This window comes from Blennius ocellaris (genome assembly GCF_963422515.1).
Source record: "Blennius ocellaris genome assembly, chromosome: 11".
NCBI lineage: Eukaryota > Metazoa > Chordata > Actinopteri > Blenniiformes > Blenniidae > Blennius > Blennius ocellaris.
This window is the reverse complement of record NC_137660.1, coordinates 22,486,421-22,510,267: the sequence shown is the minus strand read 5'-3', so window position 1 is coordinate 22,510,267 and position 23,847 is coordinate 22,486,421. Positions and strand designations below refer to the sequence as shown.

The following is a 23,847-nucleotide window of genomic DNA, read 5'->3' as shown; positions in this document are numbered from 1 at the left end:
CACCATCAGGTGGTAGGAAGTTGTATTGCAGGAACAGGTTCGATAACCAATTTACCAGCAGCACCTCATAAAACCATCTCCAAAAAGACATCAAGGCTGCAGATTGACTTCAATTAATGTCATATTGATTTATAATACACTAAAACAAAAAAATAGTTTGCACTTTAAAACGGAATCAGATGGTTTCAGGTAGAGACAATGTGAATGAACAGTGATGCAAAGTACTAATTTAAAGAGGTTTGTCAAACTGAATGTACCACACAGAGTTGTGCAAGCAAACTGATTTGTGGGAAATGCTGGACTTTGTCTCCTGGGAATCCCCCCCCCCAAAAAAAAAAAAAAACTCTGAGGTGTGATCTCCACTGCAGGAAACACCTTCATATCTCGCTTTGAGAATATATAAAACTGTCCATTATGCAGTGCTGTCATATAAAGTGCCCCGATGGAGCCAGGGCACGAAAGCCAGGAAATGAATAAGTGATTGCGCCCCCTCCAGCAGTTTGCGTGCTTGTGACGGAGCCGCAGAGATCCCACTCGGTGTGAAAATCACGACAGCAGCTTTGCGTAATGATCCTGGATCCGCCTCTGGGAGCAAACTCAAAGCAACATCCTGCAGCATCCCCGACATTCAAGGTTGTTGTTAATGCGTTATATTCTTCAAGCCGATTCTCCAGCAGCTGCTGCTGCTGCCGGATGCGCGGCGGAGGCGCACATGGAAAGCTGCTGCGGGACAGAACATCGGGCAACTTGCGTAAAAGGCGCAGCGCAAACTCAACAATATGACAGGCAAACCATAGAAAACAAGGTGTGCACAAGCTCCCTGTAATATCGGTGCTTTTAAAGCGCGCAGAAGTCCAGATGCGTGTCGCCAGATTACCGCATTACGCACGGTGCCAAAGCTTGAAACGAATGTGCAGGTGGAGTTGTGCAAAAGTTGGTACACGTCTGTATGGTTTTGGGGTACTTACTGAGAAGCAGAGCAACAGGCACGAAGAGGAGGCACGCGGAGTTCATCAGAGATGCCATGCTGACCCAAACAACAAAAAATTTAAATCGTCCTCCGACCTCACAACTTTCAGGCGCTCGAGAGAGAGAGAAAAAAAAATCCCCAAACTTCTGGATTTCTTTCACAGGTAAACCAACAATAATATATATATATATATCTATATTTTTTTTTAAATAGACAGTCCAGTGAGGCGTTTCTCGGTGCTGCTCAAAGAGTTTCCCCTCCTCCTGTCCTCGCTGCAGATCTTGTACTCCGGTGTGAGAGCATCCACGGTGCGCCGCGCTCCCGCTGAAGGGGAGGAGGAGGAGGAGGAAGAGGAGGATGAAGGTCCAGTCGGATGTCCTGCACTCACAATTTAACTTCCACACAGATACCGTCAATGCGCAAATGTCAGGAGATGTATTTAAACTTATTTGTGAATTTAGTCTCGTGGTTTTCTACAGGAGGGCAGAATAGAAACTGGAGGAAACCTTGAAAACATAATACACATTGAAAACATATCTCATGAATAACTGCTTTAAAACATTGAGCCCATAACGACAACGTTCAAGCACATTGATTCCATATCAAACAGAAATGTGCACAATTAGACTCACGAGCCCTCATCTGAACATAAAGTTTTGCCGAAGACAAACGAATGTTAAAAACGAGCTGTGTTTTGTTTACAGACTCTGGCCGAGGTGTTTCTCGAGCTTCATTTGAGCGCACGTGTCGTCCACCGGGTTGATTGGACATGATTGGGGGTAACTCACACCTGCTGAAGTAATCACGTACTAATGCAGCTGTACAGACATTAATACAATGATTATCAACTGTAACTCATTTTCTGCACTGATCTGAAGTAAAACTGATAAAACGCTTAAAAGATACACCTTTTGTAACGCCTGTCTCCGTGACGTGTTTTAAAGCAATGAGTGGTGGAACTCGTCAATTAAATAAACGCATGGTGGCGTAGTGGAGTACAATTAGCACTTTTAAAACGTGTAAATGATGAGCGAATAACACGACAAACAGCCTGCAGGCACTAAATGAGTTGGAAAAAGAAAAAGAAAAAGCGCAATTTGCCAAATCTCGAAGTTTTACCTCACACTCCGATTGTGTCCAGTTTAATCTGGGTTCGGAAACTTTCCTGTCTGGGGTTTTTATGTTCTACCGACGCGGTTCAACATGTGAATGTAAATTACTCCCAAAAGAATAACTGCCTCCATGTTTGTCCTGTAATCAGGGTTAGTTACCAAATAGATAAAATAAAGATGCACGTTTGTTTATAAATCTGGGCAAAAGAAAACCTATATATCAATGCAGTTTGTTTTTCTTTAAACTTTTGTCTGCTCCTTAACAATAAATAGTGACCAATTCCGTTTCAGCTCATAGTTATAAGGCTCTTAAATTCAATGGATGGGAAAAACTCATCTACATGCCAATATTACACTGCTTTTGCTTCTTTAATAAAATGTTTGCATTTCTCCCACTTTGTATTGATCGTGCGCTTTGAAAAGTTACAGATAAATCTTTTCAGCCTGTAAAAACTGAACACAGAAATCCAATAAGGATTATAAGGCTGGAACAAGTGCTTTGACGTTTCAAAACTTTTATCTTTAATAAATTCATAAACTGAATTGTGGATCAAATTTCTCCCCCTTTGAACTGCCCAATAAAATGACACAGCTTGTTTTTTGTTTTTTGTTTGCTTTTATTCCAAAATATGTTGAGGGTAAAAGAAAACTGTATAAGAACATAACCATCAAAGCAGAGAGGGGAGACAAACACGACGGGGGAACAAAACCGGCTTCGGTATCGGAGCTCAGCAGTGTTGCAGTCAGAACGGAAGCTCTCTCTTTAGTCCCTGGCTGAAATCAGCCGCCTGCACGTTTCTCACGTTTCTCGTCCTCACCAACAAACTGGAATTGCTTGTATAAAGTGTTAAATGCTGGAGACGGTACAGTAAGGCACTTGCTAGACAAATCCGACGTGAGGAGAGGTTAAACACACCATTAACTCCAGGTTTTATTTTTACAATCGGCAAAAAGAGCAGTGCGGTCACCCTGAAAAGAAACCGTGTACACAAGACGATCATACACTCTGAAAGACAAAAGGCAGGCTTCTTCTTTTCTTTTTTTTTTGAGTTTTTTTTAATGAATTTTATTCACTAGTTTATTGGAACAGATGCAGTCTGAACAGGAATGAATTCAAAAACCTAAACTAAAGCAGGATGAACGCCTGCAGAGCGACCAGGTGCTGCCTCCTACAGATCTAGAGAAGAAACCGCGCGGTGAGTTCAAACATTACTCAGAACTTCCTGGTAAAACAACATCTGGAACAATTAAAGTGTCGGAGGTGTGTTTTCTTTAAAGCAAGTGTACATGGCTTACAAATACTAATGTGTATATATATATATATAAAACAAAAAGGAGGAACGACAACATGAGGAGGTCCGACCAGTTTACAGGACAGAGCTGTACACGTGGACGGCTGACAGCTTCGCTGTTTGGATTCAGACGTTTTTCACCATGAATACTAATCATGCTTCCAAAACCTGTAAATGTGTCCCGTAAATCTTTTATCCTACAGGACAGGCCTCGTTAAAACGGTTACGGAGGCCAGGTGAAGAAATGGGTGAGGTATCAACATCTAGCGCCAATCTTCTTCCAAGATTCGACCTGATAAGGACTCTGAACTTATTTCTACCATTAGGGAATAACTGAAAGTCAAAACAAGCCAACGACACAAATCTGGCTTTGGGTGTTACATACTTTTTGGTTGCCTGGGTTAGCTTTAAAGAAAAAACAACAACAAAAAAAACCCACAAACAGAGGCGCTGAATCCGGTGACAACTAAATTCCAGCATGCTGGAAACGTAAAATTATTAACAACAATGATAATAGAGTAATGTAGTCCCAGTGTGGTGTTTTGCTTTTAAGGCCAAGATACGGGGTGACATGTCTGAGGTGTTTTTCTCTACGCGTTTTCTGCCTCGGTTTCCCGAAAACACGCCTGGCGGACGAGTTGCGGGAACGCAGCAGGACAAAGAGAGGCTGGCCGTGCTGACACATTCGTGGAGTCTTCAGCACATTGGGGAGGAGGGCTTGGGGGGGGATGGGGGATGGGGTAGGGGGCGGAGCTAGTGGTTTACGACTCCCTGCAGCATCATGACGAGGCATCGCGCCTTCTTGCTGAGCGGGCTGTGGGGGTCCTGCTGCAGGTAGGCGTATAGCTTCGGTCGGACCTGGGCCAACACCGACGCCATGTGGTCTCTGGTCAGGGGGTCGCCGTGGTCCAGGTTCATCACGGCATCCTCTAGGTAGCTGCATGACAGAGGAGGGGTGGGGGTGGGGGGGGTCACCATCAAGCGACATACATACGTGCAACTACGTTCATAAAGTTCTTTCAAATAATACTTCTGTTGCTTCGCGATGACAAATGTTCAATATATACTGTGCAACCCTAACCCACTCCCCAAATCTGTTGTTCTCAGCCCCTCACCAAACCTTTATCTCGTGCCGGTGTCCTAATTTGTAACCAGACTCGCTAACGGGCGACAGACTCCCTCAAAGCAGCCGTCAGTCACGGCATCACGTCGGGCTTTAATGCTTCAAATAACTCATTAATATTCAACCTGGTAAAGGATCAAGCTTCAGTGTGATCAAAGTCCACTAAAGTGCCAGAAATCACCTTTGAGGAAGTTTCATTTGAGGTGGGAGTCGACTTTTTATGGTTGGTGTTCACATGGCGAAACGTTTCAGGACAGGCTACTATACAAGAATATAATAAGTAAGAAAGTGGGAAAGAAAAGGTTGGTTACACAAGTAGAAATGACTAAACGCTTGGGGAGAGAGGAAGTATATCGGAATAAATGCGCCATATTAGGCAAGTAATGAAGTTTAGTTAACAGTACAGAAAGAATAACCAGCAGTAGGTAGAATTACTAACAAGGAAACAGAATTTCCCTGTTGACTGAATCTGAGCTGTCGATAATCGTCACCTCTCATGGCTTTATGTTGGGATGTGAAACTGAAAATGTTCAAAAGCACAAACCCAGATATAAAAAAAAAAAAACAAGACGAGCCTCCAGTCATTCAGACAGAATCAAAGCACAAGGTTAACTTGCACACATATTGCATTTTGACCCTGGGAGCAGCTGCAGGGGGCGCTGCGCTGCGCGGCGAGGCCACTCATCCACCCGACTCTGAATGTCAAGCACCGTCCTTGATCGCCTTCCAGTCTGGCCGCCTGCTGCGACCACATGTGCCTCCAGTTTCTCACTCAAGACGTCTCGGATTGACTTCGGGCTTCTTCTCGCCGTCGTCACGTGGCTACGCCCTCCATTAATTACCCCCATCAGACATCTGGTGGTCCGAGAATCCGGCGGTACGGGAGGAAAACGACCATTCATCACCGCCGTGTCCGGAGCGCTACCTGATCCCCGGCGAACATTGCAGCCGCAAGCTGGCTGTAATGCATTAGATCAACCACGACGCTGCCGGTTCGGCGTCTTGAAGGGGCTTTTAAAGGCGCGACGCAGATACTGAACGTCACGCTGCAACCTGATGTTCCACATCCTGTCCCACCATGTCCAACCCACCGCCGCCGCACCATGCTCGTGTTTTAAATTCTTGGTTACATATTTAGCACACAGCAGTCTTCGCTTTCCACCCCTCAGTCTTGCGAGCTGAAACTTTCAATTCCTCCTTGGCGTGCATCCTTTACTAGTGGCCGTAACAAAACAACAAAGCTGAAGAGCCGCCCCCGTTCTCCTGCTCTGCTCTCGCCACAAATGTTTTAACATTTCATTTCAGTTGAACACAGGACACAACACCCAACATTATCTGCTTGTTACAGTCCGATCTGTCTGTCGGGAGCTGTGCAAAAATAAAAGCTTAACTTTTTAATCTTGGCCCCTTTATAAGGTACAGATTAAAATCCCGCATTAAATAGGATTCATTTTTAATGAGGAAATAGAAACCTACAGTGTATTTATGTGATATTACAAGACGTCAGTGTAAATATGATAAGATACTTTTAGATAATAAAGAATTAGTGACCAAAAATCTGAATTTCAAACTAAACCATTCTTCATATTTTTCTTCAATGCTATTTTCATTAAAAGTATCCAACACATGACTACAGCATGACTGTTTAACATGAGACGTGCAGCTACTTGCACTACTTTACTGTGTAATGTGCCAATATAAAAACCATTAGTGTGAGTGCATCAAAGATTGAGGGCGCACAATCTGACCTCCTTTGTTTAGCATCACTGTTGAATTATGATTTTTCTCAGTGTCAGCACTTTATAATAATCAGTTTGGAAGAAACAGGAAGTGTTTATTCATGAACAAAGTCCACTCAACTGAACAAGGCGACATGAAAAAGAACCCGGACACGTTTTCGGTGCATAATCAGTCGATGTCGCAGCACATTTCATCTCAAAATGACGGTACGTGTTCAAACGGAACCCCGCCCTGCTGTTCTCTCTACAGATGGCCCAGACCAGCAGCAGAGGGCTGCGTGAGCAGCTGCGGCGTAAACTCGGAAGCAGACGGATGACTCGGACACGCGGCGCTGCTGTAAAGGGACTCGGAGACAAAGAGGAGAGAAGAGCGAAGGGAGAGGGCGTGTGCGAAGGGGAAAGCAGGACGACACGTTCACTACATGTTAGAAATCAGAACGGGGGGGGGGGGGGGGGAAGGGATGATAAAAACACAAGGACACACGGGGTGATCGAGAGCATCCAAAAAGAGCTAACGCTATTCATGGGATGATGCGAGCTCCCTGGACAGCCGTGCGGCGGGGCTACAGACGGAGCGGGGCGGAGGGGGGGTCAGCACTTTAGCACCGCGCTGCACTCTGGAGACGGGGGATAATGGACAGACGATGGAGATGAGATGGAGAGCACAAAGTTTAGGTAAAGAGTGGGTTTTTTTTTTTTTTTTACTGACGGAGCGAAAGAGCGGCAGGCAGCGTGAGTGAGGGGAGGGGGGGATGGGACGTGGCACGTGCAATTCAAAAAAACTTATAATTAAGACATTTAGGGACGGAGGAGCGAGCTCGTACAGTTCACAGGTTTCTCATTAAAAATCGACGACATTTTCCAAAAACCGTGTGCTCGGCCTGCTGCATCGCTGAGACAGGTCTTACATCAAACTACAGCGGTGTGAGATGATAATGCGACGATGTGAGAGTATAATGCAAGAAGTCCAAACAACGGGCAGTTGGGAAACGGCTGCAAACGGTACGGGGAGGTTGGTTTAATTAACAAATCCTGCAGAGTTAATCATTTCAGTTGGTGCAAGCCCAGAAGGGAGTGGGGGTGGATTTGTTATCTGTAGCTTCCCATTTTCTATACACACTCAATGCGAGGTCAAGTTGATCCCACCTAAGCCACTTCTTACCACAAATTTTATCACTTTCAAATTTAGAGGAAGAAAAAAAAAACGACAAACATTCCACATGCAAAACAGACGCATGGAAAGCAACTCCCTAGAACACCGACGGGGTTTCGTGAGGAATTATATCGGCATGAAGCTGCACAGTACGTCGTTCATTTATCGTAACTTCAGTATTAAGATGAAATACTGAGATAAAAATAATGAGGATAAGAACCTTTTTAGGCTTAAAAAGCAATTTGACGGTGATTAATTTATAATCAGGCCACTTTTAAAGTAGAAAACTTACCAATATCTCCCTTTACAAAAGGCATTGCTATAAATGAAATGAGAAGCATTGAAAGGGTTGCTGAATAATAAAACAATTTATTGTGTTATTTAAAAAAAAAATGACTATATAGTATTAGAGTGCTCCTTTTGAAATATTTTGTAATGATATTTAAGATTTTCTACATTCAAAATTCAGTAAGAGATGAAACAAAACAGTGTTTCCTCACAACTTTCCTAATTTTCATAAATTCTCAGTTTCAACAGCCTCATGGTAAATAAAAACTATTTATCGCATATTCACTCATTGTTTTGAACAAAGACGAAATGTGAAGAAGAAAAAAACAACAAAAAATAATTAGAAAAACATGGTTAGTGACTGGATAAAGGCTTCAAAGTGCTACGCTCCACTCTGTTCTTTTTCAAAACCTTATCAGAAGAGTAAAACAAACCGGTGTCACCTCGTCTAATTCTAGTCTCACACTTTCCCTGTTAGTTGGAGAACAATCAAACTTGTGGTGCCCTCCAGCAGAGCTCCCCTACACTTTGAACACCACTGATATAAAGACTCAGAACACAGGAAAGTGCAGGTTGAGTTTGAAAATGATTAAATTACTCTTTTTTTGGGGGGGGGGGGATTTTCAGATTGTTCAATGACAAATCACAGCAATGGAGAGAGTTTCCTCCAACTTGTGAAGATATACATTGGTAGTCGTCAACTGTGGAAACATGGACTCGTATCAAACTACAACAAAAAAGTTAGGGAGGGTGTCCCGTTTTTCTCACCTGATTTTGAGCTCTGAGCGGGTTGCCAGGTTGGAGGACAGCTGCTGGATGAGAGACAGCAGCACTGGTTGGCTCAGAGGACAGGGGTGCTGACCGAAGACCTGCTGGGAGTCGATGGTCTCGCAGACGTACAGGACCAGGTTCAGATCAGTCGCTGACAGAGCCTGGAGGGGGGGGGGGGGGTGTTGTCAGTGAGCCTCTTTACATTCATTTCAGTAATTGAAATGGAAACTCATATTTCAGACGTCGATGGACTGTGGATTGTATAAAGGTACATCCTCGTTTGAAAGACACTTATCAATACGGAGCACTGTGGCTGTCACTGGATTTAAACACGACAATTTTTTTTACTTTATTGGCTGTATTGCTATACAGGTAACGTCGAATAAAATGTACCTTATTAAACCAAGTAATCCTGTCTTGCTCCGATGCTAAATTTGAAAGCCATTTGCTAAATAAGGCTTGACAAATCATTTAGTTCAAGTTGATACTTGAAGCTTTACACTATACATGATTATCTATGTGCTGTAACTTCTATTTGATGTATATAAAAAAAAAAAACAACTAAGTCGTTAAGAAATGTTGAAGAAAGTGAAAACCGCTCGACTTCATGAGTTTGGCATTTTTTTTCCTTCTGGCTACAATAAAATAGCTTCATTTCCTCGAGAATAAAATTCTATAGGTGATATCAGTGCGTTGGCTTCACAGCTCTCAACAATAACGTTTGTCAGAAGTGGAAACTTCTCGGCTGCAGCTCCGTGAGCACAATGTGACGCTCAGGCAGCCGGTTCAGATGCTTTTAAGAGTTTCGACAGAGGGTCACACTTTACAGGCTGAACTGAACTGAACTGAACCCCAGAAGAGGCTGAGGAAGAGTGGATGAAACGAGGGCCTCGGAGTGTTTCTCCTCACATATTGGGAGGAATTTTAGATGCAGACTAATGCGGGAGAAAATGCAGGCTTAATGAATGCCTGCAGCACAACTAATGCACTGGTGTCGTCTGCGAGCGGGACTTTGAAGTGGCTGCGGTCTAATGACGTTCTGGGTCCCGGAGCCCCGACGGGACCTTCTGCAAACACACAGCAGAGCCACTGCTTCCCTTACATGCCCGTGTGTGTGTGTGTGTGTGTGTGTGTGGGTGTGTGTGTGTGTTACCTGCTGGAAGGCCTGGTTGAGCTGTCCTTGCTGGAGGAGCTGCAGGATGTTGGCCTGCTGCGTCTGGTAGTCGAGGTGCGCCGTGGGGACCGGCGTGCCCGCCGCCGACCTCATGGCCTGCATGATGCTGGAGGTGACCACTGCCTGCTGCTCCTTCATGGCCAGGCTCACCTCTCCTTTGACGATCCGCTGCACGTGGCTGAGAATAGACTCCTGCAGACTGTGGGGGGGAAGAAGACCGTCTTACGCCACAGATTTCACCTCCTTGCGAGCCCAAAACGGAGTCTCCAAATTCCACATTTGAGAACAAACCCCAAACCTACCCAGCAAATACTTGGAAAAAATATAATACAATACCCCCGTAATTCAACTCTATCTCGTAAGTCACAAAAATAAAAAAAAAAACTGCTAAATATTTAAAAATTTGGATCATGTCAGATTTTTTTTTTTTTTACTTTTTAAAATGTGTGGCCTTAATTACAATCATCAAATTATATATGAAAAAAAAAATTTGTTGATATGTTGGGACAGTAGAAATAAAAACTTTTGGAGATGTGCATGCATATATAAAGAAATAACTCTTAATCTTCTGCGTTTTTTATGCTCCATGAGGAAAAATGGGTATCCTTGAGAGAAATTACTTTTTTGTCCAGTTTGTTATTAAATTCAATACAAAGAAAATAAAAAAAAAAACAGCTTAAATGATTTCACATGTATCTAATTAGATTCTAAGGTGTGGTGGTCAGTCTTTTCTGTGTGAATGTTTTCCTGTTCTCCCTGAGCATGAATGACTATTTTGCCCTGTGATGTGACCGGGGGCCCTCTACCCTCCCAGGACCGGCTCCGGCCACACTGACCTTTACCTGCATGAAGCAGTGTAGAATATCGCTGCGGTGCGGCGTTAGAATTTCCTTCTTAAGAACTGAAAGTTTTAGTTGGCCAACTACTTCTTCTCCGCTCTGCCCGACAATTTATAAACTCTGGGGGCCATGAAATTAATTGCAGAGGGAACGAGAGACTCGATCGAATTTATGTTCTTACATTAGCCCCAGGATTAAGCTTTGCTTGTTTTTACTCTCCGGTCCATTACGCATCTGCTCAATACGGCGGCGAAGGCAAAGGCGGCGGGCGGCTGATATGCATGTCTGATAATCGCCGTGTCCGCCTGGGTTATCGCTCACTGCTATCGGATCGAGTGAAATCTGTCAACTTGGGGACCGTCTTAAAAACCTTCACGGTGGCAGCTTATCGTCTGTGGTGGCGATCGGTGGATTTTTAAATCAGAAATGGTGCGGCAAGGTGAAGTGTGGTCGTCACACGGCAAGGAAAACTGCGTCACTGGCTGGGTTTTTATTCAACCAAGAACAAATTCTGAAGATTGTCATTTTCACAGATTGGATGAATTTGATGGCGGGGGTTTTCAAAGTGTGAAAAAAATGCGCCGTTGATATTGGCCCGGTCCTCTTAATCAACATTACTTAATAATAACTTTGATTTCTGCAACGTCTCTGCAATATTCATAATAATCTGTTCCTAAAAATGTTTTAATAAAATACTATATAATATTCTCAATTCATCTTTTCGTGCACTTTTACACGGAACCTCTTTTAATGACATGAGACATTGCACAGATTTTTTCTGAGCTTTTTGTTGACAAAGCATTTCTTACTTTGTCTGTGTTTTTCTGAGCCTCATAAAAAGTCTTCATAAGACTTATTAGAATGTCCTTGTTCTTTATCATCGGTTAAAAGGAAATATATGTTGGGCTGAACCTGAAAATTGGAATTTTCTGTCGTTGTCGTGGTATTCTGATATTAATTTGGAGATCCGAATATTTGCTCCCGGCCGCAGGAGCCTAGTATTCAGATATCTGTCAATAATTGGACCCAAGTATCCGGAGCACAGAAATCGCTATTCGGACCAGCCCTAAATATATGCAAAACATCTCATTTTTACCCGTTGAGGAGAAAAGGACAAAGGTATAGCAGTAAATTCCTCCACTGATGTCACGGGAGCTGAAACCTGCACCAGGAAACATGTGGACTTCACTCTGATGCGTCCTGCTCGTCAACAAGATCAGTGGATGAAGCTCTGCTTACTTCCAGGTCTCACTCAAGGACAAAAGGCTGGTTAAGTTTTAGTTACTCAAGCAACAAAACTTGAGTTTTCATTACACTTCTGTGTATTTTTCCCACACTTGTATTAAATCCAATTTAAGTAAGTCCACATTTACAAGGCTGTCCTAAACATTTCAGTCTATTTTAGAATTGTAGTGTTCATATAGCCTTTCCTGTATATTTTTGCTCATTTCATATTGTCAGTATTTAATTTTTTTTTTTTAATATATATAGGTGTACTGATTAATATGTATGATTCCAGTTTCCAGTAGCAGGAAGGCACTGCGAGAACATGCAGACTCCAAACAGAAAGACCTTTCAGTTAAATCCATTGCGATGTAATGGATTTAATACAAGTAAAAAGGAGAAAATTCTTTTAAGATTCAGTGAGAAACGCTGAACAATCTACATCACTGAGTAATGAAAATGACATTATCCATACATTCCGTTCTCTTCAAACACGAGAGGTGTTCTGACTTGCAGCCGCCCGGACACATTTAAAGGGCTGCGATCATTGACGCGCTGCCAGGATACGTACTTTCCCACCATCATCTGGATCTGGTGCTGGACCTCGGCCCGGACGTTGGCTGTGATGTTGTTGGCCAGCTGATCAGTGGAGTTTTGGAAGCCGTCAATCATCTGCTGGAGCTGCCCGAGCACGGGATCCCGCGCCTCCTGCTCTCTCTGCTTCTTGCTCTTCATGTGCGTCTCCAGCTGCTGGATGTCTGCAACGAGCAGCAAAAAGCAGGTTGATTTTAACCACATTAACTCCCGAGAAGTTAGAAAACTAGAATACAGTGGAAAACATGGGACACATTAAAGATTAATTCCATGAGCAGAAATAGTTCAAGCCTATTTTGTTTAATCCCTTTGTTATCAAATTAGCTATTCATGCTCAGTTTTCAAGTTTTTCTGCTCCCTGCTTTTCCTTGCTCCGTCAGTCAAACACTGCAGTAATGAAGATTTTGTTGTGGTACTATAGCAGCATTCTGTTGTCATATAGTGGCATCTAGCAGATGATACGTACTTGTATTTTTTCATACAGAAGCTGCATGTTGAGCCAAAACAACTAAGAGAAAGTGTGACTTATAGTCTGGAAAAGACAGTAAATCAGCACGAAAAGGTTAAGGTCAACATCGATCTGCTTCAAACATTGTTTTTTATAACCTTTGGATGCATTTGGGTGTTTTTTTTCTCAGCGTTTTCAATCTCTGTGTACCTTTCCTGGCACACTTTGTTTGAAAGAAGTTAGATGAAGGTTGTTTTAAAACAGATTTGGAAACGGAGCCTCTGTGGAAAGGAGCCTGGTTAGGATCCTTCAGACTCTTGTAAACACAGATTAAATTATTAGTTACGGTCAGGGCTCTGTGATGGCCACAACATCCCTTCCAGGACACCTTGCGAGTCTTTTTTCCCCCTTCTTCTTTTTTACACGGAAGGCAATTCTTAATCAACACTGGCTTCATGTTCGAGGTTGTTTTAATCTGTTATGGAATAAATGTGGAGCCAATTAAGACGTCTTTCTGCTGGTTTTATATGACGGATAAATATCATCTTATAGCCTACAACTTCAGCACAAAACGATACTATATGATTGTTGTGTTATTTATTCAGAAACATTGATTACTGAAGTTTTTATTCTGCCCGTTTTTATTCACTGGTGATCATTTTTCCTTATTTCAGTCTACAATAAATGACTCTGCCTTTGCGTGCGTGCACATATGCATGTGTAAAACACTCCTATAATCACCTTTATGTGCTTTATAAATAAAGTCTGACAAATTGATTGGCTGATCTAAAAGCTCACCACATTGATATTTTCTTTCAGCTACACTAATTAATAACTATTTTATAATATGATATATATATACAATGTGCAGACATTGAAATCACAAATAAGCAGTTTATTAACCATCACACTGACTGAATCATATCACTTCTGAAGTCTGATAACATCAAAATGATTCTCTACACTCATATTTCTCAAGCACGGCAGGTCTTTTTCTCTTCATACAGCGAGGGTGGATAGGTTTGATGAAAATTAATTAACAGTTTTCCCCCCTCAAAGCAAATGCATTCAACCCCGTCTCCTGGTTTCAATGGATTTCAGTCCAAGTAAGCAAAACAAATTTCTCTTATTTATTTTCATCAAAACAGACCGAGACTGAACTGAAGGTTTTCAACTCGTCAATGCTGCGACGAACCCTCATTTTATTCACTCACAAACAGGATCATTTGCTTTGAAACTACATACATCTAACTTATTTCTGACATTTTCCTCTATGTGCATGTACAAAACTGGGTTTGCCGAGTACTAAAAAAAGAAAATCGTATACTAATGGGAATCACGAATATTTCCCATATAAATAGTGACACATTTGTAAGATTGGAAAAAAATTGTATTTTAGTGGCGGCACAAATACGGAGCACTGCTGCTCATCCCACAAATGCACGTCGATTATAAATGTGCCACCATTGACAGGATTTCCAAAAGTATACGTTTTATTGCCAAGAAGATTAACACTGCTTTAGATAGTTAATCACTATGATAAAGAAAAACACCCACATATTGTAATAATCTGCTAATACATATATTTTCATTAAAATACAAAAACTCTGCGTGTTGTTGTAATAGCCAATGAAACATGTAAAAATGTAGTATGAAATTTAACATTCATGTCAACACGTTTTACCATCCATTACAAAATGTGTGCGTTATTGCATAGTTAGGTGAAAGTACATTTTGGGGGGGATTTTCATATAATGTGTCCTTGGAGCCTGTGAGACTTTTTTTTAATATAAAAATTTACTTCCTGAATTTGAACTGTTTGAACATTTTACATCATGGAGAAATAGCAGGATGTGTGCTAAAGCGCAGAAGCTTTCAGCAGAAAAAGCATCCAGGCAGTGCAGGACACTCAAAGTCTATTTACTTACTAAACTCTGAATATACTCGCGGATTAAATTTAAATTGGAGCAGAGGTGCTGTGGCCACTTATTTTTTTTTAATGCATGCCGAGCCTCCTCCGTCTCCTCTGTACACATTATGACAGCCTTGGTAAATGTATAAAAAAAAAGAAAAGAAAAGAAAAAAGGATGAGGCTCCCGGCTTTCAGAAGCGGGCATGAGCACAAGCTCAGTACAAGTACAGTGCTTATCGACACATCAGGGCACCGGCTCGCACTGAAAAGGCCGCCGTTATAAAAGATGTCCCTGAGATGCTGCAAAGAGACGTTTACTTAATTAGGCTTCCAGATAGAAAGGCTGACGGGAGCGCTGGATGCCGGGCGAAACCAACAGGAAGAGTGTCAATAACCGAGCGTCTTGATGTGAGCCGTCAGAGAGGCATCAAGCAGCCGCATCCAAAAACCTTAAAGCACCCCAGCAGCCAATGAAAAGATGGGCTTTCACAATTCAGAGTGGTTACGCGTCTTCGCGTCCAGCCCACAGTGTTTCTTTTCTAGTTAAAAAGATACGTTACTACTTGTGTTAAATTTTGTTCGATGGCACAGCCTCCATGCTGCCTTGTTTTCTTTTTCAAAATTTAAGTAATGTTGCGGCAGTCTCCTCGAGCACTGCTGTCTCTAGCTCTGACTACTGGCAGGCGGCTGAATCACGGCTAAAGTTATGGAAATAATAATAGTTTAATGTAGTTTTCTTCCCTTCTTTTCTCCTCCTGTCTGCTCTCAGGTGTCATCAGCCTAATTGGCCTGCACCTGTGGCTCGCCTCCTTCCGGACCGGCCAATCACGGCCACCGGTGCTCCTTATATCCTTATAAAAGGTCCACCGACACTCGGTTACTGGGTTGGTGACACACCTGTAATTACTTTTGGTGAAAAGCTCTTCTCTCTTAGATAAGTCAGTCAAAAGTTTTGTTCGAGTTCGACCTGGTTTTATTGTACTTATAGTTTTGTTTGGCACCCCCCCAGTAACAACCTCCTTCACAATTGCTTTGACTTCATCTTTTGATTATTGTGTCGACGTCTCCGTTTCACTTTACCACCGAAGAAGATGTAACATCTGAGTAATGTACTCTGATGCCAACTGCTGAGAGAGGGAACATTTAAACCAGTTATGCCCGGTTCACACGGAAAGGATTATAAAATTGTCGGCAGATTTCCCAAACCTTAGCGACCACGCAAATGGTGATAAATCACCATGTGTGTCACCTCGCTTCCTGATTGGCTACTAGGACTCGGGCCAAAACAATACAACAAGTTGAATATCCCCGATTTGAGACCGGAGCGGTCCGGACATCCTTCCGCGCAGACGAGAGCAGTCTTAACACACCACACAAGGCAGGAATATCTGATAAGATTATCTGATGATGATACGAGCGCCCTAAAGATTGTCGGAAGGGGAGATTCGGGGCCAAAATCGGCCTAATTATCCTACCGGGTGAACCGGGCATTATTGAATGAAACATGCCAAGTCGCTGCATCCTACCGAGTAGCGACATTTCTATTTTTAAAATCTAATATAAGATTGTGTCATTAAGACAAATTCAGGCAATGTTTCATTTTCTCACAGAAAAAAAAACTAATGAGTGAAGAGGTGTTGAATTTCATGTTAAATTCTTAAAAATATTCTCTTTTTTTTTTTCTTTTTTTTAAAGAATCACCTCATGTGAATAGTTTTTTTGTAGACTTGATCACAACCTATAATCTATAGATACCAGTGGAGATAATCCATGATGGAAATTTTTTTTATTATTAAGCGCAGTCAAAAGTGATAACTCACATTCTTGTGTGCCTTGTTTGAAGCTGTCATTGATTTGCTGAAACATGGACTGGCAGCCTCTCTCGAACACCGGCAGCACGATGCTTTGGAAGGCGTCTTTGTAGGCGGCCAGGATCGGTCCCTGCATGGCCTCGGCTGCTGCTCGACCAATCGCATCCGTCGTGTTCTGGACAGGAAAGAAGAGCAGAGATTGATTCATGTCTAAAAAAAAAAAAAAAGAGAGGCGAGAGTAAACTGTTGGTGCATTGAGACCGAGGACTGACCTTGGACTTGACCATCTTGCCAATGTTGTCCTTGAGGTTGGCCTCCACAGAGTTCAGTTTAGCAGCAATGGTGTTGTTCAGCTGCCCCGTCACCGGCTCCAGAGATTTAGAGACGGCTAGAGAGCAGAGCGAATCATGAAAACACATCAGCAAGCTCCACTCTGTAAATACATTATGATCAGTCCGTCTTCAGGGTTTTAAAGCAGGAAGCGACACCAGACCCATTGTTGTACCGCTGTCACGGCTCGAGCTTTAGAATGTATTACTATACCTCTTTTCAAATTTAACAAATGTCTATTTATAGAATCTTTTTCACTGAGCCCGTTTACTTCCTGAGATCCACACTTAGTTTCCATAACCATATATGGTCACTTCCAGTTTTGGCCTTTTTACTCAAAATTAACAATTATAAGTAAATAATTAAAGAACACATCGCATTTCCAATAAAGGAAATATTGGGTATATGTAGAAAGCTGGATTGTTGAAGCAGTTTGATGACACCCAATGGCAATTTTGGCCTACTATGTTGTGAAATACAAGATTTGGGTCAAATTGGTACTTTTAAGAGGTTTTTTTTTTTTTAATCATAACTTAGTCATTTTTAGTGTTGTTTAATACTGACTCGAAGTAAACGGATCTAACAACACCAGTTCATACTTTTCTGTTCAGGTCGCTCTGATTAATCATCTAAGAACGTCAGGCAGGTGAAGCAAGGCAGGAAAACCGCCTCCCCAAGGCGTCTCAATTTTAGTGTCTTATACCTCTAACACTATCGTAATCTATTGAAGAAGTACTTCATAACAAGCACTCAACAATGTATTCAGCAATAATTACAACTGTTTTGTTAAAGATTATAACGCGAAGCAACATTTACACTACTCTGAGCCATTTATCCCCAAAGGTATGATCAATATTTGTCAAAAGCAAGCAAAAGAAATCATGTGAATCCTCCAAATTGGCCCAAAAATAACTAAAGACAAACAGAACTGAGAAGATTTAGAGTGCTGAGCCTGAATATTCAGTGGAGTTTGGAGACAAACAACACTTTCAGTTTGGTTAGTTCCTCAGGTCGTGCTCTTTTTTTTTTAAGTTACATATTTATTTTTTGACATTATAAAATGAGGTAAAATATAATATAACAAAGTATGAATAAATGTCTTTTTTATTAAAGGCATTTTTGATCCATTCCAATGAAATCATGCTTTAACATTTTCCTCTTCTTTATTTTTACCATTTGTCATCACGATTTGTTTTGATTGATCAAATTTTTTATGAATCACTTCATTATACTATATTGCACAAAACGGCACTTGAAAAAATAACTGATGAATTGTTTTACCAATTTTAGATAGGCAACTATAATTAAGTGTTTTAAACATGAAAAAGTGGGACATTGAAAGCACTACTTTTTGCTCTTTCAGGTAAATCTCTTAAATTTGCTCGAACTGAACATGACGAGTGTCTATCAGCAGACATCATCAATCCCTTTTTTTCCTGGTCACTTCCCGGGAATACAGATTAACGGTTAACATTTAAAGTGTGCGTCGGTCCTCCATTCCTCCTGTCTAATCCTTTTAAAATGTGCTCATTCAACCCGCCCTTTAACATGTGGCAATGCTCAGTCGCTCCAGCATCTCTTCATTTTTTTTCCCAAAATTTGAGAAAAAGATGCTGATGCGTCGTGTTTACATTCACAAACTGTCTCTCGCTCCCAGTTGTTGTTTCACATTGATGCATTTCAGAGAAATATATGGGAAATGAAAGTAGCGACGTGTATTAAAATATCTCCACCTGGAAGATTAGTCAATCAAAGGCTATTAAATTCTTCCTCGTACCTTTTATTACACTACTGCCCTACAATATAATGTGTTATTTGCATGGATTGACTATGTTCGTAAATGTATTTTATGTGCACTGTGCATTTCTGGAAATATGGAGTTAGGCGAGATGACAAGCACAAAGTGTTCATTTTTTTTAAAACCAAATTTGACAAATCCTGAATGAGATGCCGTGTGTCAATCAACTTCAATCCCAAGAGAATCTTGAAACGTTCTTCAGGCGAATAGTTCTAGTTTTCAAGTATATCATTGAATGTTTTTACAAGGTTTACTTCCGAGCTGTAAAATGGCACGTTGCATCTGCACATGTCGCTGTGAGTTATTAGCTTGCGGGTGTCCTTACTTGGCGGGACAGTCTTCTTGATTTCGTCCCGCAGCACTTTGTCCATTCTGCTGGTCAGAGCCGAGCTGAGGGCGTGGCTGAGCTGCTCGTGGTTCTGACTCTGCGCCAACAGTCGCTCCAGTCTGCGGTCTGTGGTGGTTTAATGTCAAGGCTCACAGGGGACACGAGCGGATCACCACCACCACCACCACCACCTGCATGTGATGTATTAACAACAAGCCTGGGCAAGTTGTGTTCGGTAAAGGTACTCATATCAGCAACGACCCCCCCGCCTCCCCGATGTGCCCATTCAGAGCAGCTCGCAAAGCCCGATATGGCGAGCTTTTCCCCCCGAGAGGTGCAACTGCACAATAAACGTGAGAGAGATGGCTGAAGGATACGTTCTTGTTCCTGGTGGTTTGTCAGGACGTGCTCTACCCGAGACATAATGGAGCTCTGCATGGTTTCAATCTGTCCACGCAGTTCAGTTAACTCCCTCTGCTGGCTGCGCAGCAACATCAGCAACTCTTCTTGAGCTTCTGCACTGAACTGTGAACAGATGGAGGGAAATGTCAGCATCCAAAAGGGTCCCCCCCCCCCCCCAGTAAAGTGCATACATTAACACGTATAATACGATAGATGAAGAAAAGTGATGATGATAGAAATGATCCATATTATTTCATATAAACTTGGGACTCTTAAATTCAGAGTTTTATTTGACAGATAGAAAAGGTGGGGGTGACGGCTGTGATATGAGTGGATGGGGAGAAAAACTGTATTTGTCTCTGCTCTCCTAACTTTGGAACTCCTACGATTTCAAGCTTTTTAAAGATGCTCAGAGACCAAAAAACAGAACTGTCAAACGTTTCAAGACGCTGAAATTATGAGGAGGCACTTATTGGAATTTAACTTACCGACGCAGAATCCATTTGTCTGGACTGAGATGATTCACTGTCGAGAAGGAAACGTAAATATATATTTTTAAAATCACCAACGTAACACTTGAACTCAGTGGATACATTTCACAAGAATAAGCATCTTATGTGTGCTGGTATGTCCATCCATCCATCCATTGGCTACCGCTTTATCCGGGGCCGGGTCGCGGAGGCAGCAGTCTGAGCAGAGTTGCCCAGACTTCCCTCGCCCCAGACACTTCCTCCAGCTCCTCCGGTGGCACCCCAAGGCGTTCCCAGGCCAGCCGAGAGACATAGTCCCTCCAGCGTGTCCTGGGTCTGCCCCGAGGCCTCCTACCGGAGGGACATGCCCGAAACACCTCCCTCGGGAGGCGTCCGGGGGGCATCCGAAATAGATGCCCGAGCCACCTCAGCTGGCTCCTCTCGATGTGGAGGAGCAGCGGCTCTACTCCGAGCTCCTCCCTGGTGACTGAGCTCCTCACCCTATCTCTAAGGGTACGCCCAGCCACCCTACGGAGGAAGCTCATTTCAGCCGCTTGTATCCGGGATCTCGTTCTTTCGGCCATGACCCATAGTTCATGACCATAGGTGAGGGTAGGAACGAAGATCGACCGGTAAATCGAGAGCTTCGCTTTTTGGCTCAGCTCCTTCTTCACCACGACGGACCGATACAACGTCCGCATAACTGCAGACGCTGCATATGCATATGCATATGCATATGCTGGTATGTCATCGTTTGATATTTTGGAGATTGAAAGAAAGTCAGAAAACTGTAGAGATATTTGGCCTTAGCAAATACGCTTTAGCATGTGAGTGTGTGTTTCACTTAAGTAAACAGGCTCCTCTGATGTTTTGAGTGCACAGAAAACATAAAGGTCTTGTTTAAAAGCTTCATCCTTTATCAGCAATCCTGAGCTTTTTTTTCTAAGTGTGTAGCCTTCGCTTCCAAACATAAACGTACCCGTCATCCTTCTTGTGCTTCCTCTTCAGTTTGGGAGAGCCTCGCGGTGAAGCCTTCCAGTCCTTAACGGGTAGCCTGTGCGAAGAGCGCGAGCCGCAGTTTCCGGACGACGAAGCCAAACTGGCCACCTCGTCATCGGGGTCACTGCGCCGGACACGGAAACAAAACGAAGCGTGACTGTGCATTGCTCTGTGACGTCCCAGCGCCGCGAAACCGTCAAATGATTTGCGTTCGCTTGTGTTACCTCTGCTCCGCCGCAGCATCCGGGCTGTCGTTCTGTACCAAGTGATAGGAGCGTCGGTGGTAAGGAGAGTTCAAGTGCCTGTCCTTCGACTCCTCTCGGGAACTGCAGCAAACACGCAGCACAACATTTAGAGGAGCGACGCAACCAACACACCTCCACAAGCCAATAATTTGAAGGTTTTTCAACAATTTCACATAGATGTCCAACAACACTGTATTCAAAGTGTATTTCCCCAAGCCATTCCTGGAATTTCAGCCATTCAAAAAGTCCTTCTACTGAACCCAACTGAGAAGAGGATGTTCCTGTTCTCAGGGAGAAGATCAGTGTTGCCAGATTGAGCGGGTTTCCACCCAATTTTGCTTCGTGTGGAGCCTGTGTGCTTTACGTCTTTTCTTTTCAGCGCTTTTGTGCGCTTATGAAAATTTCTTCATGATGCACATTATAGTTTTATGGTTTCAACATGAGTTCCTACAGAAGTTGAGATTTGCAACGTTTTTTTTTATCGAGGTGGGAGGCTTTTACGTTGTGTTTGGGCTCAAAGCAGTGAGGTAACCCTGGAGAAGAAGCAGCTTTCTGGTACCATGCGCGAATGTTTACGCTGGATTCATCAGTATGGCTCATAGAAATGCTATAGTGTTGCAGTTTTCACCTAAAAACAGGATATAAATAGGAGCTTAGAAGTTCTCTCCACACACTTGTGTATAACGTGTGGGCAGATATCTGGGGCAGCAGGGCTCCATCTGATTGGCCATAGATTTTGACATGCCAAGCATGAAAGGCACAATGCATGAAAAGGTTTTTTTGCAGTTCAGCAACTCTTCTGTAATATATAGATTTTGCATAAATTGTTATCAAGATGATAATAAATTTGCAATATATTGTAGAGCACTACAACTGAAGCTCCTCTTTGCTAAATGTAGACATTAGCAAAAATGCTAATTAGTCACATTTTGTCAGACTTGGATCACCCAACTCACCAAACGAGTCACAAGGCAGTTTTGGCATTTGCGGTACAGACTTGACATTCAGCGCTGCTGCTCAGCTCACAAACCCCCTTACAGATGTGCACTTTTCCAGCAGCAGCAGCTCCAACAAACACTCATTCCTGTAGGTTTTGTGCGTTGTTCGATCACTCACCAGTCGCTGAGACCGTTGTCCCTCAGACTGTTCCTGGTCTCCCTGGTGATGTCCGGGGCAGCAGGCCAAGGCGTGAGGCTGACCCCCCCATCCGTGGACCCTCCTCCCGCCCCGCCGTTGTCCTGCGATAGTGCGTTCTCAAGCAGAGATGGAGTGTGGCTGAGTCTGGGCTCCGAGTCCCCGACCGCACTGCCTGGACCCTCTGCACCACCCAGTTCAAGAGGCGACAGGCTGGGAAGCAAAATATCCCACATAGATTATGGATTTAAGGCAACCGACTGTATGTGTACGGCACACTTCAACAATACAAAGATTCAAAGCTCGGTACATCAAACATCAACAGGATGAAATATGTTCACAGCAAAATCGAAATCATTATATGTTAATAGGGATTTAAAAGGGCAAGTACATTAAAGATAGAAATAAAACAAAATGAAAGAAGACATTTGAATCATAACAAAAGATAGATCTTCATACGAATCTGTTTACCAATTTGTTACAAGTCTCTTTGCATTACTGGTGGTTCTCAATCAATTATTTATTGATTTAAAATCTGTAACACAGCTGGAGTGAATCGGTGAAGAGCGATAATTAGTCAATCCAAACTGATCATCTGTGATGTGCAGCACAAAAAACAGATGACAATGAGATAAACGACCGACATGCAAGCAGTGAAAGGGAAGCAAGCTTTTATTCAAGCACGCTGGATACTTAGAGAAGGCCATCGCTCGTGTTGCTTTCAGGAGGATGGAGTTTATTCAAGATTAATGAGACACTCCCCATACAGTAAGCAAGAGTTTAGCAAAATAGTAACCGTTAAGAAAATGTATCAGAAAGCTCATGACCAAGAGACAAGAAACTACTCTAAAAATGTTTCAGGCGCAAGACAAAAGTAGCTAGCAACAAATGCTGGGAAAAAGTATCAGAAATGTGATCAGATACTACAGTTAAACTGCTAAAAGTAGTGTTGCTACAGTAAAGGAGGATTTGTAAAGAAGTGGCATGTCATGTCGAACACTGCGGCATCCTTCGATCGGAAAACTTTAATATTCTTTTGTATGTAAAATCTCTATCGAGGCTGCTCTCTGATGTGTTAACATGCCACCTCAAAACCACAATTATTGTGACAGTCCTACTAAAACTGGACTATTAAATTAACATGTTGGCTCAACTGAAATCAAGGTTTTCAATGTGCGATCTCAAGACAATCTACTTCAGTGTGGTTGGCTAACTTGCTCGCTCACTCTGGACTCTTAATGTCTTCGTGGACATAGGTCAAGAGGAAATGGTTAAAAACTGGCAACTTAAAAGGGAACATCATCGCCGCCTCTCGTCTGAGGGGGAGGACATTGTTTCAAGAGTAAAGCCATTACACTCAAGTACTTATATCATACCTGTTGTTGTTGGCAGTGCGTGGTGAGGTCAGCATGTGCAGGGCAGAGGCGGCAGACGCCATGCTGTCTGTCTGGAGGGCGGAAAGAGCTAACGGCTCCATGTTGGGCATCAGGCTACGCTGCAGAGTCTGGGATGCGATCTCGGGCATGTCCTGGGACATGGCCGTGGAGGCTGAGGAAATGACGTCGGGTGAGCGGGCTCGAGTGGGAGATGCCAGAGGTGGCAGGAGAGGAGGATCAAGGCCCTGAGGGGGGTCCAGTGCCATAGGACCACTGGGAGACGTTAGGGACTGGAGATGGAGAGCAAGATTAGAC

General features: G+C 42.9%; 2 protein-coding genes across 3 annotated transcripts in view; both read right to left on the bottom strand.

Moving 5' to 3' along the window:
- The window catches only part of nrn1la (neuritin 1-like a), a gene marked incomplete at both ends in the record, with an annotated part of 78,987 nt that extends 77,961 nt beyond the window's left edge, over window positions 1-1,026 (bottom strand). Inside the window, one exon of the mRNA XM_080505489.1 lies at window positions 969-1,026. Coding sequence (XP_080361615.1) covers window positions 969-1,026 — 58 coding nt within the window. The remainder of the gene's footprint in view (window positions 1-968) is intronic.
- A 1,672-nt stretch (window positions 1,027-2,698) lies between these two features.
- The window catches only part of edc4 (enhancer of mRNA decapping 4), a 34,639-nt gene continuing 13,490 nt past the window's right edge, over window positions 2,699-23,847 (bottom strand). For both annotated transcript variants that reach the window (XM_080505395.1, XM_080505396.1), the window contains exons 18-30: window positions 23,533-23,822; window positions 22,139-22,369; window positions 21,002-21,103; window positions 20,758-20,901; window positions 19,797-19,833; window positions 19,284-19,431; window positions 18,904-19,032; window positions 16,723-16,838; window positions 16,460-16,625; window positions 12,257-12,443; window positions 9,602-9,821; window positions 8,446-8,609; window positions 2,699-4,311 (exon numbers count right to left, since the gene is read on the bottom strand). In XM_080505395.1, the coding sequence (XP_080361521.1) occupies window positions 4,128-4,311; window positions 8,446-8,609; window positions 9,602-9,821; window positions 12,257-12,443; window positions 16,460-16,625; window positions 16,723-16,838; window positions 18,904-19,032; window positions 19,284-19,431; window positions 19,797-19,833; window positions 20,758-20,901; window positions 21,002-21,103; window positions 22,139-22,369; window positions 23,533-23,822 (2,118 nt within the window). In that variant the 3' untranslated portion in view covers window positions 2,699-4,127. The remainder of the gene's footprint in view (window positions 4,312-8,445; window positions 8,610-9,601; window positions 9,822-12,256; window positions 12,444-16,459; window positions 16,626-16,722; window positions 16,839-18,903; window positions 19,033-19,283; window positions 19,432-19,796; window positions 19,834-20,757; window positions 20,902-21,001; window positions 21,104-22,138; window positions 22,370-23,532; window positions 23,823-23,847) is intronic.